Here is a 19802-nt window from a genome sequence, read left to right on the forward strand (position 1 = left end):
CTTATATGTTTCAATACTCATCTCTTTCTTTCTCTTTCATAAACTTAAAGTTCATAAGGGAAACGTCATATATTTTTCTGATAACTGGTTTAAGCAAAAAATAACAGGTTTTTCTCGTTTATTGACAATGGAAAACACAAAAATGGCTCATAAATGCATTTACATACGATTAGCCTATTTATCACTATTTCTCTCAGAACTCGCCGTGACCTCTCGCGGAACCCTAGGGTTCCTGGGAACCCCGGTTGAGAAACGCTGCTCTGCACACTGGGGGCAATTTCCAGAGGCCAATTCATCTACAAACCCGCACGTCTTTGGGTTAAGGGAGGAAACCGGAGCACCCTGAGGAAACACACGGTCACAGGGAGAACGTGCAAACTCCACACAGACAGCACCCAAGGTCAGGATCAAACCCGCGTCTCTGGCGCTGTGAGGCAGCGGCTCTTGCAGCTGCGCCACTGTGCCGATCGGCATTCTTCTCCGCTGCATGATTCTCTGGTAAACGCAGCAAAATAAAAATGAACTGCTATATCATTCCTGTAGCAGTTCCATGCCTGTATTTTTAATTGAATTTTAATGATTACACTCACGATACTTCATAGCAGATCCTTTGTTCCCTGACAGCAAGATTAAGCAGCACTTGACAAACTGCCCCACCTTCATTATCTGGCTTATTTACCAAGATATTCTCAACAATTTTTGACACAAATTACACAAGTATGAAACAAAATTGTATAATTTATAATCCACCTAATATCTTCTCTCCATGGATGTTATCCCAATTTTGCCGTGAAGCTGAGTATGGATGAAGAACGACCCCTCTAGGGCCAGCTGGGTCCATCGCTCAGTGTTAGGAAATGGACAGGAAAGCATCCCTTTACACACATCATTACATATACCATCCATGTTCTCACAGGCATGGATCCATCAAACACAGAGAACCATGTGCCATTTACAAAGTAGTACACAATAACAGTGTGTCTCTCTCTGCATACAGAATAGCATACAGGATGCAACAATTCATTCTTTATAGACTGCTAGGTTGGATTACTGACAGTTAAAACAACCGGCAGTTTAGTCCCTTCCATGGACTCTAGTTACACCTCACGATGCCTCGGCAAGTCCACCAGCATAATCAAGGGCGAGTCGCACCACGGCCACTCTCTATTGGCCCCTCTCCCTTCACGCAAGAGGTACAGATGTCTGAAAAGGCATATCTCCAGATTCAGGGACAGATGCAGCCTGTCCCACTGAGTTGCTCCGGCATTTTGTGTCATTCTTCCCCATTGTTAACAGGCAACTGAACCATCCTACAAACAACTAGAGAGCAGTCCTGAGCTATTATCTACCTGATGAGAGACCCTCAGACTATCTTTGATCGGACTTTACTGGCTACATCTTCCACTAAACATTATTCATGTTATTCCCTTTATCGTGCATCTGTACACTGTAGGTGGTTCGATTGTAATCATGTATTGTCTTTCCGCTGGCTGGTCATCACCCAACAAAATCTTTTCACTGTACCTCGGTACACTTGACAATAAACTAAACTAAACTCAAACTCGGTTTAACTTAGCTTATTGTCACGTGCACCAAGGTACAGTGAAAAGCCTTTTTGTTGCGTGCAGTCCAATGAGTGGAAAGACTAGACATGATTACAATTGAACCATCTACAGTGTGCAGATACAGGATAAAGGGAATAGAGGGAATTATTGCAAGATAAAGTCCAGTAAGGACTGATTAAAGATTGTTTGAGGGTCTCAATGAGGTAGATGATAAGTCAGGACTCCTCTCTAGTTGTTTGTAGGATGGTTCAGTTGCCTCATAATATCTGGGAAGAAACTGCCCCTGAATCTGGAGGTGTGCGTTTTCACACTTCTGTGCCTCTTGCCTGATGGAAGAGGGGCAAAGTGAGACTGGTCCTTGATTGTGCTGGTAGCCTTGCCAAGGCAGCATGAAGTGTAGATGGAGTGAATGGAAGGGAGGTCGGTTTATGTGATGGTCTGGGCTGCGTCCTCAATTCTCTGCAATTTCTTGCGGCCTTGGATGGAGCTGTTCCCAAACCATGCTGTGATGCATCCCAATAAAATGCTTTCTACACCGTAGATGGCACAACTGTAGAATTTTTCCTCTTCTGGTGCCAGTCCTATGAAACCTAGTCCAGTTCACCTTCCAGCATCTTACTCTTTCCGCAGACTCCACAAAGCAGGAGATGTGAATTGTGGTGTAAATGGTAGTTGACGTAGCCTAAATCAACTCCAAATGCTCCACAATTCACATCTTAAGTTTGACTGATTGGTTGAAGGGTACAGCATGGAAACAGGCCCTTCGGCCCAACGATTCCACACTGACCATTGATCACCCATTCTCACCAGTTCTAAGCTCTCTCACTTTCTCATCCACTCCCTACACACTGGGAACAATTTACAGAGGCCAATTGACCTGTGTCTCCCAGCTCTCTTTAACATGGGCAGAACACCATTAAGCCTCTATCTGTCTTACATTTTGTGTTCTAGCAAAGGATCATTGCTGAGAGTAGAAATCCTGATGGAAGTAACATATCGAAAGAATAATCCTGGTGAATTTGCCTCCAGGTATATTTATATTTGCTTTACCCAAGGACAATGCACTGAAGCAGCTTGCTCACAAACTGCAAAGTCTGATCTTCCACGAAAAATAAATAAAACCCTTTTCACAGCTCTGGGGGCCTTGGGCCCTTGAAGCACATTATTAACCAACTGACCCATTACTCAAACTACATTAACTCAACAAGCAGAACTAATGATCTGGAACCCACACAGCTATATGCATGCTTCACAGGAGCAGTCAACAGGGCAGCCTGCAACCCAGCGGTATGAACGATGATTTTTCTCATTTCAAGAAACGCTTGCAATCCCTCCCTGACCCTAGTCGGCCTATTGCTTCCACTGTTCGCATCCTTGTATCCCTCTCATTAGCCCATCTTCCCCAGCCAACATTCGACTCCATTCTTCCTGAGGTCATGTGTTGCTGGCCCTGATTTGTTCCAGCCATTTCTCACCTCTCGCCTCCAGTTTATTCCCCCACCTCACCCTCCCCCCGCCCCCCCCCCCCCCCCCACCTCTAACTTTCATTCTAAAGAATGGATCAAAGCCGAAACGTCACCCATTCCTTTTCTCCAGAGATGCTGCCTGACCCGCTGAGTTACTTCAGCGTTTCGTGTCTATCTTCGGTATAAACCAGCATCTGCAGTTCCTTCCTACACATGTCATGTTAAGATCTCTCTGCTGGACACGCATCAACATACGTCCATGGTGGGAGGAGAAATGCTAAGACAGTTCAACTGGTACAACTCTCACTGTTCAAGACAGAATCGCCGAGCTCCAAATGTCAGTCTAAGTCTTTGGCACACCATCAAAGGCAGTCCAAAGCAGAGGTAACAAAAGAAAAAGCCTTTTTATTAAGAGCTCAGAAGTTGATGGAGACTGGGTACAGAGCCAAAGAGTATGAGAGACAGATTAAAGAGAGAGCTAGGTCAGTATCAGAAAGCTTGCGCACGCACTAAATGGCTGCTGCATTTCCACCGTTGCTATGGGGACAATGCCCTAAAAAAACACTTCATTGGTCATAAAGTGTTTCAGGACACCTTCGAGTTGTGAAAGATGCTATAGAAATGCAAATCTGTCTTTTTTAATAGGCCAAAATGTTTAACTGCAAAACAAAACTTTAAAAATGGACTGTTTATACAATAGTTTGAATGCTCTGAGGGCTTGCAAGTTGAATTGTGATTCCAAGTTTTTTCTTCCTCTAGGGGAATCAAGAACCAGGTTTAAGGTGGAGGGGGGGGGGAACATACAATAAGAAACTGAGCTGCCGGAGGAGGTAGTTCCGGCTGGTACTGTTTAGCCTGGGTAAATCACTGTACGTTAATCCAATCTATTCCCCTCATGATTTTACACACCTCTATAAGATCACCTCTATAAGATCACACTTCAGCCTCCTGCGTTCCAAGGAATAATATCCTGCCCTGCCCAACCTCTCCCTCTAGTCCTTACAACATCATTATGAATCGTCCCTGCACTGTTCCCAGCTTAATGACATCCTTCTAGTCAGTCGGAGAGGGAACCGTGCTTTGTCTAATGTATGCTCTGGTGCGTACTATTGGACATGGAGGCATTGAAATAATTGATGTTCCATTCTTTGACAGTAACATCCCTCACTTTGACGAGCACAGAAATAGATAAAGTGAAGCCATCAGGGATGAGAGGGAGCTGATTCTGACAGAGGCACTCGAGAGCTGAGTGTCTGCATCCGCATCCAAACTCCACTAAGCGAAGCCACTTACAAAAACAATTTACCTGGATTTTTATCGCGCAGAGATAGGAGAATTATTTTAAGAAGCTGATTGAATTTTGCATGTTAAAAAGTGTTTTAAGCAAGAGTAAAGGCTCACAGTCCGAAAAGCTGCTCCAGCATACTACAGGATCATTGACAATATCATCCACATTCCTAATTCCCCCTTTCTCTCAAGAGTCAGGCAGCACAGTGGCGCAGCTGGTAGAGCTGCCGCCTCACGGCACCAGAGACCCCAGTTCGATCCTGACCTTGGGTGCTGTATGTGTGGGGTTTGCACGCTCCTCCCTGTGGTCGCATGGGTTTCCTCCGGGTGCTCTGGTTTCCTCCGACATCCCAGAGACACGCGGGCCTGTAGGTTAGTTGGACGCCTGCAAAATTGCCCCAAATGAGTAGGGAGTGGATGAGAAATTAGGACAAGTGTGAATGGGTGATTGATGGTCGGTGTGGTCTCAGTGGGTCAAAGGGCCTGTTTCCATGCTGTATCTCTAAAACTAAGTCAAGAGTGTTTAATTGTCATATGTATGCCAATGGAACAATTAAATTCTTACTGCTCCAGCTTTAAAGACTAATTAATGAAAACACACAAATAAAATAATCAATAATGCAATAATTTAATAATCAGTAATACTAGGTAACCAGTCCATAATAGTGGATAATAGTACACAATAGTTCAGTTGCCTGATGACAGATGAGAAGAAATTGTCCCTGAATCTGGAGGTTTACATTTTCACACTTCTGTACCTCCTCTCCCATCAGGCAAGAGGTACAGAAGTGTGAAAACACAAACCTCCATGATCAGGGACAATTTCTTTCCAGCTGTTATCAAGCAACTGAACCACCCTACCAACAACTAGAGAGCGGTCCTGAGCTACAATCTAACTCATTGGAGACCCTCGGACTATCTTTGATCGGACTTTACTGGACTTTATGAAGCATTATACGTTATTCCCCTTCATCCGGTTTCTGTGCACTGTGGACGGCTCGATTGTAATCGTGTATAGTGTTTCCGCTGAATGGATTGCACGCAACAAAAAGCTTCTCACTGTACCTCGCTCGGTAAGCTAAACTAAATAACCAAAGTCTGTAGTGAAACCAAAAATAAATTATTTGCAATGCACAAGACCCTCAATCCCCTTACAGTCCAAAAATACATGAACACATTTATGAAACAATGTACCTTGATGGAGTCATGTCATCCTCTTTACTCCATTAGTAATCTATACCCTTGTGCCAGTATAGAATAAGCTATTTACTCGACTCGAGTCACTTGGAATACAAACTGCAATCCAACACACTCTCTCTCCCAAAAGGCCTGTAATCTGCTTTGAACACTTTCACGTTTGGGGCATTCAACGATCTTTTGATAAAAATAGCAAGCAGCCAGATTGCAGTGCAGAATAATTTATAATTTATGGGATACAGAGCGCTCACGATCAAAAGAAAAAGGCAGTCCAGTTTGGAAAGGGCTACTTATTGTTCGCATGTTCTTTGATAAGTCTGCATTTGAGTAGGAATGTCTCTGATATTCAGAAACATACAGAAAACACTGCAAAATTAATAGAGCAATTATCGAACAATATTAAAAATAAAACACTAGGACAACAAAAACATTTCACAGATTTCAATTATTCAGAAATTATGCATTATTAAACCCTTGCCCCTTGAAGCTGTTAATTCTCCACTCAAAAGTAGAGTATTGTGTTCAGTTCTGGGCACCATGTTTTAGGAAAGATGTTGTTGAGCTGGAAAGGGTACAGAGAAGATTTACGAGGAATTGCCAGGACTCGTGGGCCTGAGCTACAGGGAGAGGTTGAGCAGGCCAGGACTCTATTCCTTGGAGTGCAGGAAGATGAGGGGTGATTATTTTCGAGGTGCACAAAATCGTGAGAGGAATGGACCGGGTAAACGCACAGTCTCTTGCCTAGAGTAAGGGAATCAAGAACAAGATGATGGAAACATTTTGTAACTTTGTCAGCACCAGACACGTGGCAACACTTGTGTACTGCCCAGGTGAGGTCTGTTGTACCGTTTTACCAGGTTGTGTGCAAAACAAAGCACTTCAGTGAACCTAGATACATGTGGCAATAAAGTATAATGGAACATTGCATATTCATTGAAGGTGAGGGGCAAAAGATTTAATAGGAACCCAATGGGTAACTTTTTTACACAAAGGGTGGTGGGTGTATGGAACGAGCTGCCACCGGTGGTAGTTGAGGCAAATAGTATCGCAACATTTAAGCAACATTTAGACAGGTACATGGATAGGATAGGTTTAGAAGGATATGGGCCAAACGCAGGCAGGTGGGGCTAGTGTAGATGGGACATGTTGGTCGGTGCGGGCAAGTTGGACTGAAGGGACTGTTTCCATGCTGTAAGCCTCTAAAAGGAATTGTACACAACTTGTAACACGTCTGCCTGCTATTAAGTCAGTGGGCCACATGCCAGCATTTTCTCATAAACTCCAGCCTACTGTGTTTGAAGGACAGAATGTACTCTGATTCCACACTTTGCATTCTCAGATGAAATGTACTTCAAATGGTTTATTGTTATACAGCACATAAATGCTTCGTCAGAAGGTACATTTAGTTATCAATAGCCAAAGCCAAGATTATCAATAGCCAAAACTCGAGCTACCTATAGTTATATTTTATATTATCCCCTAGCTGAGAACTATTCTACTCACACAGCACACCTCATGACGGATCTAATGGAACAGGGTTTTGCTTTCTACATTTTCATGGGCAACTTAAACCATATTGATAGGGGCAGCTGGTAGAGTCGCTGCCTCCCAGGGCTAGAGATCCAGGATCCATCCTGACCTCAGGGTGCTGTCTATGTGAAGTTTGCACGTTCTCCCTATGATCGCTTGGGTTTCCTCCGGGTGCTCCGGTTTCCCTGCCACATCCCATTGATGTGCAGGTTTTATGGGTTAATTGACCCCCTGCAAAACTTTCTCTGGTGGGTGAAAAAGTGGGATAACATAGAACTGGTGTGAACAGGTGATCGATGGTCAGCATGGGCTCGATGAGCTGAAGGGCCTCTTTCCCTGCTGTATCTTTCAATTCAATTTAATTCAATTCAATTCAATTCAATTCAACTCTTTTTCAATTAGTTTAGTTTAGTCTAGTTTCGTTTAGTTTAGAGATACAGCGCAGAAACCAGGCCCTTTGGCCCACCGAGTCCCGCCAACCAGCGATCCCCGCACATTAACACTATCCTACACACTAGGGACAATTTATAATTTTTCCAAGGCACTTAACCTATAACTCTGTACGTCTTTGGAGTGTGGGAGGAAACCGGAGCACCCAGGGAAAACCCAGGCAGGTCACAGGGAGAATGTACAAACTCTGTACAGACAAGCACCCGTAGTCAGGATTGAACCCGGGTCTCTGGCGCTGTGAGGCAGCAACTCTACCGCTGCGCCACCGCCCCACCAATGCAATTACCTTGGGAGATGCAGTTACTTGAAAATGGAACATTTAAGCCTGTACAGTTTACGGATGTGGTCACCCACACAGACCATGGAACATTCAACAACTCATCGCAGGACCCATAATCATGAAGTATCGTGCTCTGTACTCCCAACGCAATAATCTAACACAATGTTAAATGATAGTTATACAATTACAACAACAATTCAAAGCAACCAAAGGTGATTGACATGCCTTGAAAATGTTAGTCATTGAGAAATCGGTTTGTTATTCATTTACACTGGAACATTTCCTTGAAGGATGTTAGAGTTCAGCTCAGCTGCAAGTTTAACTTTCGATCCAGGAAGGGAACAGTTCCATTTCACATAAGAACTCTGCAGCTCTGACAAACTCCTGATTATATTGTCTGGTCATTTTCCGTTGTGGTGCAACACACAGAATAACATTTTGTCAGCATTGTCACAGTCAAAGCTGAACATAACAGCACCCAAGTTCTGAAAAAGTTCTAAGGTTGGTGGCTGCAACCTTCCCCCCATTGACGAACTGTACACTGCAAGGGCCAGGAAGCGAGCGGGCAAGATCATCTCTGATCCCTCTCACCCTGGCCACAAACTCTTCGAAGCACTTCCTTCTGGAAGGCGACTCCGGACTGTCAAAGCAGCCACAGCCAGACATAAAAACAGCTTTTTTTCCACAAGTGATAGTTCTACTCAATAACCAAAGTCTGTAGTCTCTTTTTTGCTCTGGTTTATTTTCACCCACATGTTTAGACCGTAATGGTGTATCCTTATTGTTTTGATGTGTTTATGCTTTATTCTTAATTGTTAACTGTATGTTTGTGTTGTCATTTGTGAGCGGAGCACCAAGGCACATTCCTTGTATATGCACATACTTGGCCAATAAACGTATTCATTCATTCAACTCCACCAGACAGCACCTGTAGTCAGCATTGAACCTAGGTCTCTGGCACTGTAAGGCAATAGCTTTACTGCTGCGCCACCGTGCCACCCTTGAACAATGCACTTGAACAATGACTTTAGGCTTGACTCACAATCAGTGATTCAGCACTGTTCATATTCAACTGAACTTATCAAATATCGCACTGTATCTCAAAGGAGGATATATCCACAAGTCTCCATTACAATTGCATTTGATGACACCTATAAAATTCCACAATGCTATTCAATCCTCTAATGATATGTCAGAGTGCCAAATGAAGCGTGATGTTAGCACAGTTGAAGCAGCTGGTAGTGCTGCTGCATCACAGCTCCGGAGACCCAGGTTCGATCCTGACCACGGATGCTATCTGTGTGGAGTCTGCACGTTCACCCTGTGACCGCATCATAGAGTCATACTTCACGAAACAGGCCCTTCGGCCCAACTTGCCCATGCCGACCAAGATGTCCTATCTACACTAATCCCACCTGCCCGCATTTGTTCCATATCCCTCTAAACCTTTCCTATCCAGGAGCTCCGGTTTCCCCCCACATCTCAAAGACATGCGGGTCTGAAGATTAATTGGCCTCTGGAAATTGCCCCTTGTGTCTAGGGGGAATGGATGCAAAAGTGGGATAACATTGAACTAGTATAACTAGTATCAATGGGTGATCAATGGTTGGCATTCACTTTGTGAGCCGAAGGACCTGTTTCCATCATTGTATCTCTAAACTAAACAACACTAAAAATGTCCCATGGAGACTACGGGTATAATTTCTGAATACATACTTCAGAATTCCCCTAACATTTCTTTCAGAACATATTGAGGTAGGGTAGGTTTAGGTTTAGAGGGTTATGGGCCAAATGCAGGCAGATGGGGCATGTTGGTCGGTGTGGGAAAGTTGGGCCAAAGGGCCTGTTTCCACACTGCATGACTCTATGACTAGCTATCATTTTAGTTCTTTTGTGCTCGCATTACCACAATTTCTGTCTCTTTGTACTTCGGTCTCTCTGGGTTTCTACTCAACTACACATCTAGTTTCCGAATTTCCTCAGCCTATACATGATCCATATTTGTTCCATTTCCTACATAATCCATGTATTTATATAAAATCCTTTTAAAATGCCATTATCATGTCACCATCTACCATGATCACACATCTCTCTTCCGCCCCAACCCCCTCTCCCATCATCACTTTCCTGGCTCTGTATTTGCTCAAAGCAGGTTCCATTTTCATCTTAAGACAGTGCTGCAGAAACGTCATCATCTTGAAACATTAACACTGCTCCACCGTCCCAATCTCCCGGAGACTCAGGTTCGATCCTGACTACGGGCGCCGTCTGTATGGAGTTTGTACGTTCTCCCCGTGACCTGCGTGGGTTTTCTCAGAGATCTTCGGTTTCCTCCCACACTCCAAAGACGTACAGGTATGTAGGTTAATTGGCTGGGCAAATGTAAAAATTGTCCCTAGTGGGTGTAGGATAGTGTTAGTGTGCGGGGATCGGTGGGCCGAAGGGCCTGTTTCTGCGCTGTATCTCTAAATCAAAATCAATGTTCTGTCTAATCAGCTGTGAATTTTCACCACGTTCAGTTTCATTTAGTTTATTTTGGTTTAGTTCAGTTGAGAGAAACAGCACAGAAACAGGTCCTTCAGTCCACATTGACCAGCGATCACCAGTACGCTAACTTTATCTTGCACACTATTGACAATTATTACAGAAGCCAATGAACCTAGAAACCTGCACGTCTTCGGGATGTGGGAGGAAACCTGAGCACCTGGAGAAAATCCCCCAGCGGTCACAGGGGGAAACGTACAAACTCCATACAGACAGCGCCCGTAGCCAAGATCAAACCTGCGGCAGTGGGAGGCAGCAACTCTACAGCTGCACCACTGTGCCGCCCTTTCTGTTTACACTCCTTTGGAATTCTAAACCAAGATGTTTTTAAAAATGTTTGAGTCCAACAGAAAAAATAAACGTGAAGAGGTTTTAGAAAACATCTCAGGAGACTGCCTGAAAGAACAGAACGCTGATGAGGAAGTGGTGTGTTTCGAGACAGGAACTTTGGCTGGGCTCCATTTGGAGTATTATTGTGTGGCTTTCTGGACATCCCATTGCAGGGAGGATGAGGCGTCTTTGGAGAGGGTGCAGATGAGGTTTACCGGAATGCTGCCCGGATTAGAGGGCATTAGCTGTATGCCCAGTCTGCACGGACACAGACACTTACAAACTGGGAATGTTTTCTCTGCAGTGTCGGAGGCAGATGCAATACTGGCATTTGGGAGGATATTAGATCGGCACATGGATATGCAGGGAATGGAGGGGTGTGGATCATGCGCAGGCAGAGATTAGCCCTTGGCATCATGCTCAGTACAGATATTGTGAACCGCAGGGTCTGTTCCTGTGATGTACTGCCTGACTGTCCCGACCCTGAAACGTCGCCAGTCCATTCCCTCCGCAGATGCTGCCTGACCTGCTGAGTTCCTCCGGCACTTTGTGCTTTGCTGCACTGATCTGTGGTCTTCATTCTATGTTCAAACCAGGATTCACCTACCTTCTTGCAGGTCGTTGCGGGAGGAAGCCTCCAGCAGGGTAACACTGGGCGTGAACATCACCCGCCTATGATTCCCTGCGCTTTTCTTTTTGTCCGTTTTCCTCTTTTTGTTCTGCATGTCCTTCTCGTACTGAGCCCATTTCTTCAGTTGCTGCGCCCGCCGCCTCTTTGCGACTCTCAGGCGGTCCGGAGTCGGCAACCTCTCCGGGAACGGCAGGTCCGTGAGGAGGTCCGTGTAGCTTGACATGACCAAGTGAAGGATCATCAAATCAGGAGTGACGGGAGCCGGGCGAGGGGGGGGGCAACGAGCGGATGTCTGCTCATTTGTCCAGGGCCGCTGCCGCTGCCGCTGCCGCTGCCTGGGGTCTGGCGTGTGGTCGACAGCCGCTGTTCAGTGCTGGGACAAGGAGCAGGGAGCGGACGCCCTCCGGAAATCAGCTTCTCCTAAAAAGTGCAAAGCAAAACAGTGGCACAATAAGGCGTAGGTTGCAGGACGTGTACTTCACATGATGTGTACTTCACAGGACGTGTACATCACATGACGTGTACATCACATGACATGTACTTCACATGACGTGTACTTCACATGACATGTACTTCATAGGACATGTACTTCACATGGCGTGTACTTCACATGATGTGTACTTCACATGACGTATACATCACATGACGCGTACTTCACATGACGTGTACATCACATGACGTGTACATCACATGACGTGTACTTCACATAACGTGTACTTCACATGACGTGTACATCACATGACGTGTACTTCACATGGCGTGTACTTCACATGACGTGTACTTCACATGACGTGTACTTCACATGACGTGTACTTCACATGACGTGTACATCACATGGCGTGTACTTCACATGACGTGTACTTCACATGATGTTTACTTCACATGACGTGTACTTCACATGACGTGTACTTCACATGACATGTACTTCACATGGATAATGTGGCAGATGAAGATCCGGACAACAACATTAGGTTCGCACACACACAGACACAGACCCCAAGTCTGCACAGACAACAGCCGCAGGTCACCACAGAAACACACAGACACCGACACCAGGCGTGTACAGACATCGACCCCAGAAGTGTACAGACACAGACACTGTCCGCAGGACCACACACGCGTACACACACACGCACGCTAACCCTAGGTCTGTGCAGACACTGAACCCAGGAGTACACACACACTCAGACACTGACCCTAGGTGTTCACACACACCAGCCACAGGTCACCACACACACGCACACAGAAACTGACCCCCAGGTAGGTATGTACACACACACTCAGACACACACAGAAACTGACCCCCAGGTAGGTATGTACACACACACACACACACACACTCAGACACACACAGAAACTGACCCCCAGGTCTATATAGACGCAAACTATAACATCTTGTATGGGTTACTTAAAAACCAAGCTTCACTGTAACAAGGCATAAACTGGATTTACTTCCAGTTTACTAATAGCTGTATTAAAAAAAAAAATTTTTTAAAGTGGTTAAGTGGATTTTTGTGAAAAGTGTGTGGGCATTCTTTGAAAATGTACGGGAAATGCATATCTGGTTTCTGGGTTGCATATCTGGGTTGGGAGCCCACTTTAAATGTAATGGCTGATGGCCATAAACATCGCAAAAATTCCCACGCTTACCTGACCGTCAAACTGTCGCCTCCAATCTATCTATCTGTCAAATGTCCTGACAGTAAATAAATTGGTTAAACACAAGCATTTTATGGTATTTAGAAATGACTTTACTTATTTTAATATTATGTGCTTCTAAATACATCATAGAGAACCTAGCAAACCTGGGGACAGCTTGCGACAGCGCCCGCAATAAACAACGATACCTGGCGACAAGCCAACTGTCGCTGAGAAATTTCACTCCGGATAATTTTTCAACGACGCGCTGAGATCCACTACGATTTTTGGAAGACTCCTCATGATCATGTCTGCGACATCCCGGCGAACTGTCGGCGACAGCCTAGTCCTCGGCAGTCGCCTTAAAATCACCTAAGTGGGACAGGCCCTTTAAGACGGCTGTGTGAGCCATTTTATTGCTCCCTCACCTCAACAGAACCTCTGGATGCTATTAGTCTTTCTCCATCCTGGCTGCTGAAGCCAACTGCAGTAGTTCTTACTGCACTGCACCACTGCCTTGGTTGCCATCTCTCATTAGGGGAGCACACCAGCACAGCTACTGCCTCACACCGCCAGGGACCCAGGTTCGATCCTGACCTCGGGTGCTGTCTGTGTGGAGTTTGCACGTTCTCTCTGCGACCGTGTGGGCTTCTACCAGGTATTCCAGTTTACTCCCACATCTTAAAGATGTGCAGGTTCGTTGGTTAATTGGCCCTCTGCACTATTGCCCCGAGTGTGTTGGGAGTGGGTGAGAAAATGAGATAGCATAGAACTACTGTGAATGAATGATCAATGGGTTAGCATAGCTTGGATAGAGGGCATGTGGAGAGGATGTTTCCACTAGTGGGAGAGTCTAGGACCAGAGGTCATAGCCTTAGAATTAAAGGATGTTCCTTCAGGAAGGAGATGAGGAGATTTTTTTTTTTAGTCAGAGGGTGGTGAATCTGTGGAATTATTTGCCACAGAAGGCTGCGAAGACCAAGTCAATAGATATTTTCAAGGCAGAGATAGATAGATTATTGATTTGTATGAGTGTCAGGGGTAATGGGGAGAAGGCAGGAGAATGGGGTTTGGAGGGAGAGATAGATCAGCCATGATTGAATGGGCCTAATTCTGCTCCTATCACTTATGACATAATGATCATTGACTTGATGAGCTGCAGAGCCAGTTTCCACGCGGTACCTTTAAACTAAATTAAACTAATCCTCCCAGTGTTCAACATGCAGAATTCCCCTACATTTACCGTAAAATTCACAGGAAAGCACCTTTAAAACCACAGCAGATTCTATCACTTGATGGCTTTTGAGAATGGTGATTAGTATTTACAGGATAGGAAAATATCACTTTTCCTCAAATAGACTGCTATATCCAAATAAGAAACAAAATTCTGAAGGAATTCTGCAGGTCAGGCAGCATCTGTGGGAGGGAAATGGACAGACAATGTCTTGTGTTGGGACCCTTGGTCAGACTGGTGAAGGAGAGGGGGGGGGAGCTGGAAGAGAGAGGTGAAGGGGCGGGACAGGGACTAGCAAGTGATAGGTGGATTCAGGTGGGGAGGGGTTGATTGTCACCTGGCTCTGGAGGGCGAGAGAAGGTTGGAGATAGCAACCAAAGATGGAGGTGATAAGTGGAGAAGACAAAAGTTTAGTTTCGAGATACAGCGGGGAAACAGCCCACCGAGTTCATCCAGCACTTTGGGTTTTGCTCAATTATTTTATGATGTTGACTACAAATCTGTATCAACACTCTCAGTCACTTCCGTACAATGCCTCTGTGGTTTTTAAGTCCTAACCTGGTTGATAAATGCCACTGGGGACACAAGAGGCTGCAGATGCTGAAATCGTGAGCAAAACACAAAGTATTGACGAAACTCAGTAGGTCAGGCAGCATCTGTGGAGGGGATGGACAGACGACAATTGGGTCAGAACACTTCTTCCTTCCAAGATATAGACAACTACCGGACTCAGTAAAATGAATGGATATACATACAGGCTTGAAGCAGTGAAAATAATCTACTGAATGATACACGAATTAGAAGCAACACTAGCAATTTTGCGGGTGACATAAAGCTGGGTGGCAGTGTAAACTGTGAAGAGGATGTTAGGGGGTTGCAGGGTGACCTGGACAGGTTGAGTGAGTGGGCAGATGCGTGGCAGATGCAGTATAATATAGATAAATGCGAGGTTATCCACTTTGGTGGCAAAAACAAGGAGGCAGATTATTATCTCAATGGTGTTGGGTTTGGTAAGGGGGGGGTGCAGCGAGACCTGGGTGTCCTTGTACACCAGTCACTGAAAGTTGGCGTGCAGTACAGCAGGCAGTGAAGAAAGCGAAGAAAGCTTATGAAGTTGGCCTTCATAATGAGAGGATTTTAGTATAGGAGTAAAGAGGTTCTTCTGCAGTTGTATAGGGCCCTGGTAAGACCACATCTGGAGTATTGTGCACAGTTTTGGTCTCCTAATTTGAGGAAGGACATCCTTGTAATTGAGGCAGTGCAGCGTAGGTTCAGGAGATTGATCCCTGGGATGGCGGGACTGTCATATGAGGAAAGATTGAAAAGACTAGGCTTGTATTCACTGGAGTTTAGAAGGATGAGAGGGGATCTTATAGAAACATATAAAATTATAAAAGGACTGGACAAGCTAGATGCAGGAAAAATGTTCCCAATGTTAGGGGAGTCCAGAACCAGGGGCCACAGTCTTTGAATAAAGGGGAGGCCATTTAAAACTGAGGTGAGAAGGAACTTTTTCACCCAGAGAGTTGTGAATTTGTGGAATTCTCTGCCACAGAGGGCAGTGGAAGCCAAATCACTGGATGGATTTAAGAGAGAGTTAGATAGGGCTCTAGGGGCTAGTGGAATCAAGGGATATGGGGAGAAGGCAGGCACGGGTTATTGATTGTGGATGATCAGCAGTGATCACAATGAAAGGCGGTGCTGGCGCGAAGGGCCGAATGGCCTCCTCCTGCACCTATTTTCTATGTTTCTATGTATCTAAGACTGGATGAAGCAAAACACTGCATTATTAGTTATCTCTGAAAGCATTGTATAAGTAGGAAGTTCAGGACAGTGGCTCTGAACAGACAAATGATGGGGGTACTCCTCTCTTGTTTGGGTAATAGTACCGTGTGATTTTTTGCACTGTGGGTGGCACAGTAACACAGTGGCACAGCTGATAGAGCTTCTACCTCACAGCTCCAGAGACCCCGGTTCAATCCTGACCTTGGATGCTGTCTTGTAGAGTTTGCACATTCTCCCTGTCATGGGTTTCCTCCTGGGTGCTCCGGTTTCCTCCCACATCCCAAGGATGTGCAAGTTTGTAAATTGCCCCTAGTGTGTAGGGAATGGATGCAAAGGTGGGATAACATAGAACTGGTGTGAAGGACTGATTGATGGTCGGTGTAGACTCGATGGGCCAAAGCGCCCGTTTCCATGCTCTTGTTTTCAATCAATTCAATCAATTGAGAGTGAAGAGGGGCAGTTGTGGTTTTACACGTCATCAATAAAACCACAGAATACCCCTCAGTTTGTCTGGTTCCTGATTCCGAGGCAGAAATACTAACTAACTCTAAAGCAGTATAAACGAAGGCCCGAAGATGGACACAAAATGCTGGAGTAACTCAGCGGGTCAGGCAGCATCTCTGGAGAAAAGAAGTAAGTGACGTTTCGGGTCGAGACCCTTCTTCAGACTTCTTCAGGCCAATTTGTCTTCATTCCTAATGAGCCCCATCATGAACGATTGATACGTATTTCCTAACAAGACATATTTAGGGTAGACTAGACCAAGTGGACCCGTTGGGCCCAAACCTCTCCTGCATTGGTGCAGCACCCTCTCCTCTCCCCCTCCACCCCTCCTCCTTCCCCCTCCTCCTCTCCCCACCCCTCCGGCCTCCCTCCCAAGGAGATAGATTTAAACTTTAAAATGTGAATAACTTTAAATATATAACCGATTTCAATGAAACTTCTTGTTTCAAAGGGATGACAGTGTTTAAGGTGGGCCTAAAGTCGTCGGGCTATCGTGAACCCTTTTGGCTGTAGTTCAGGAACAAACAAACAAACAAACGAACGAGAGTTTTAGTATCTAGACGAACATAGGAGTAGCAACTGAGGATGAAAATATGCCTCTGTAGTTGGTACCCCAGCACCACTGTCAACCTTGCCACACGTGTCTCTGTGACGTGTTCTCTGTGTGTATGATGCACATGCACACACGCTTACACATTTGGTGATTATTTCACACCATAACACAGGATCTTTCTCAGCCTTGCAGGTCTCTTTCACACCACCGTGAATCAGCGGAGTAAGCAGACAACTCCAACATAACTGCACGAGAGTTGTTTCAATTATTCGGAGGATTTTGGTACGTTTGTCAATTTTTTCCTTAAAGTGCTGCATGGATTATCTGAGTCCAACATTTATCAAAGTATATAAACAAATTGCAGAACAGATTACACAGTGTAACCAAACTAAGGGCAGACATTCTTACATATTATATGAGTTTGAAGAAGGGTTCCGACCCGAAATGTCACCTATCCAGGGATGCCGCCTGACCTGCAGAGTTACTCCAGCACTTTGGGTCTTGTTTTGTAAACCAGCAGTTCCTTGGTACTACGTTGAAACATTGTCTGTCTATTCTCTCCACAGATGTTGACGTGAGGAACTGTAAAACCATAAAGTGCTGGAGGAACTCAACGGGTCAGGCTGCTTCTGGGGAAAGAATGGACAGACTGCGTTTCAGGTTGGGACCCTAGATCAAGGGACTTGATCAGATTGAAGAAGGGTCCCATCCTGAAATCCAGGCGGTCCATTTCCCTCCACAGATGCTGTCTGATGGCATCAGTCTCTTTAAAGACTTGAATGATTCTGAGGGGCCTTTGTAAAGTAGACACTGCAAATAGGTTTCCACTAATGGGAAAGTCTAGAACAATGGACCACGGGCTTAAGATGAGGGGTCAGCCACTAACGGCTGAGATAAAGAGGTACTTCTCTTGATACTGTGGTGAATCTGTGGAATTGTTTACCACAGACGACTGTGGAGGCCAAGTCAATGGATATTTTTAAGGCAGAGATTGACTGATTCTTGATTAGTACAGGCATCAGGGATTATGGGGAGAAGGCAGGAGAATGGGTTTGAGAGAGAAAGATAGATCAGCCATGATTGAATGGCGGAGTTGACTTGATGGGTCGAATGGCCTAATTCTGCACCTATAACTTATGAACATGAAATTCAGAGCCCACCTATTAAATTTAACTTCTAGTCTGAGAATGGGTCCATTGGTCTGAAATGCTGGGTGAATCGTGTTGTTTCAAGAGTAGGTTAATTGGCGGGTGTAAATTTCCCCTTGTGAGTAGGGAGTGGTAAATTTGATGGATGCAGAGTTTAAATAAAATTGGAGAAGAACGAAATGTGGGCTTGAATGGTGGTGAATGGTGGTGAAGAGTCTGTGAGCCAAAGAGGGGGTCATTGTGCTGTCTGATGACCACGCCAGTAATCCCAGCATATCCTACGTTTATCACACATCCCTCCACTCCAATGAAACCATTTGGGGCGGCACAGGGGCACAGTGGTAAAGTCACTGCCTTACAGCGCCAGAGACCTGGGTTCGATCCCGACTACGGGTGCTGTCTGTACAGAGTTTGTACGTTCTCCCTGTGACCACGTGTGTAGGGAGTGGATGAGAAAGTGGGATAACGTAGAACTACAGGCCTGTTGCACAGACCTCTGTAATCATGAAGACCCTTGAAAGACGTGCTGGCCCACCTGAAAAATATCACAAACCCCCTTCTGGACCCCCTGCAGTTTGCATACCGGGCAAATAGATCAGTGGATGATGCAGTCAACCAAGGCCTGTACTTCATCCTCCAGCACCTAGACTGCAAGGATTTTGTTAGTGGATTTTAGCTCTGCATTCAACACCATTGTGCCAGAGCTACTACACTCCAAACTCTCCCAGTTGACTGTGCCTGAACCCCTCTGCCAGTGGATCACCAACTTCCTGACAGACAGGAAGCAGCATGTGAGGCTGGGAAAGCACATCTCGGACCCGCAGACCCTCAGCATAGGAGCACCACCAGGCTGCGAACTCTCCCCTCTCCTTTACTCTCTCTACACCAACGACTGCATCTCCACAGACTCCTCTGTCAAGCTCCTCAAGTTTGCGGACGACACAACCCTGATTGGACTGATCCAGGATGGGGAGGAATCTGCCTACAGACAGGAAGTGACACAGCTGGCATCCTGGTGCCATCACAACAACCTGTAGCTCAATGCTCTTAAGACGGTGGAATTGATTGTAGACTTTAGGAGAGCTCCCCCTCCCCTCCCCCCACTCACCATCAACAACACCACAGTCACATCTGTGGAGTCATTTAAGTTCCTTGGAACCATCATCTCCAGGCACCTTAAATGGGGGGCCACCATCGACTCCACAGTCAAAAAGGCCCAACAGAGGATGTACTTCCTGCGGCAGCTGAGAAAACACAATCTGCCACAGGCAATGATGGTTAGTTTTATACTGCCATCATGGAGTCTGTCCTCACCTTCTCCATCATGGTCTGGTTTGGCTCAGCCACCAAGCACGACATCCGGAGACTGCAGCGCATCGTTCTCACAGCTGAGAAGGTTGTTAGCTGCAACCTGCCCCCCATCGACACACTGTACACTGCAAGGGCCAGGAAGCGAGCGGGTAAGATCATCTCTGACCCCTCTCACCCTGGCCACAAACTTTTTGAAGCACTTCCCTCTGGAAGGCGACTCTGGACTGTCAAAGCCGCCACAGCCAGACATAAAAACAGCTTTTTTTCCCACGAGCAGTAGCTCTACTCAACAGCCAAAAGTCTGTAGCCTCCTTTTGCTCTGGTATTTTATTTCATTCTTCACATGTTT

General features: G+C 45.6%; 1 protein-coding gene across 1 annotated transcript in view; it reads right to left on the minus strand.

The window, feature by feature from the left end:
- The window catches only part of LOC144604643 (protein phosphatase 1 regulatory inhibitor subunit 16B-like), a 135485-nt gene that overhangs the window by 87805 nt on the left and 27878 nt on the right, over nucleotides 1-19802 (minus strand). Inside the window, exon 2 of the mRNA XM_078419278.1 lies at nucleotides 11257-11700. Within this exon, the coding sequence (XP_078275404.1) occupies nucleotides 11257-11521 (265 nt within the window). The 5' untranslated portion in view covers nucleotides 11522-11700. The remainder of the gene's footprint in view (nucleotides 1-11256; nucleotides 11701-19802) is intronic.

This window comes from Rhinoraja longicauda, chromosome 22, assembly GCF_053455715.1.
Source record: "Rhinoraja longicauda isolate Sanriku21f chromosome 22, sRhiLon1.1, whole genome shotgun sequence".
In the NCBI taxonomy this organism is placed as follows: domain Eukaryota; kingdom Metazoa; phylum Chordata; class Chondrichthyes; order Rajiformes; family Arhynchobatidae; genus Rhinoraja; species Rhinoraja longicauda.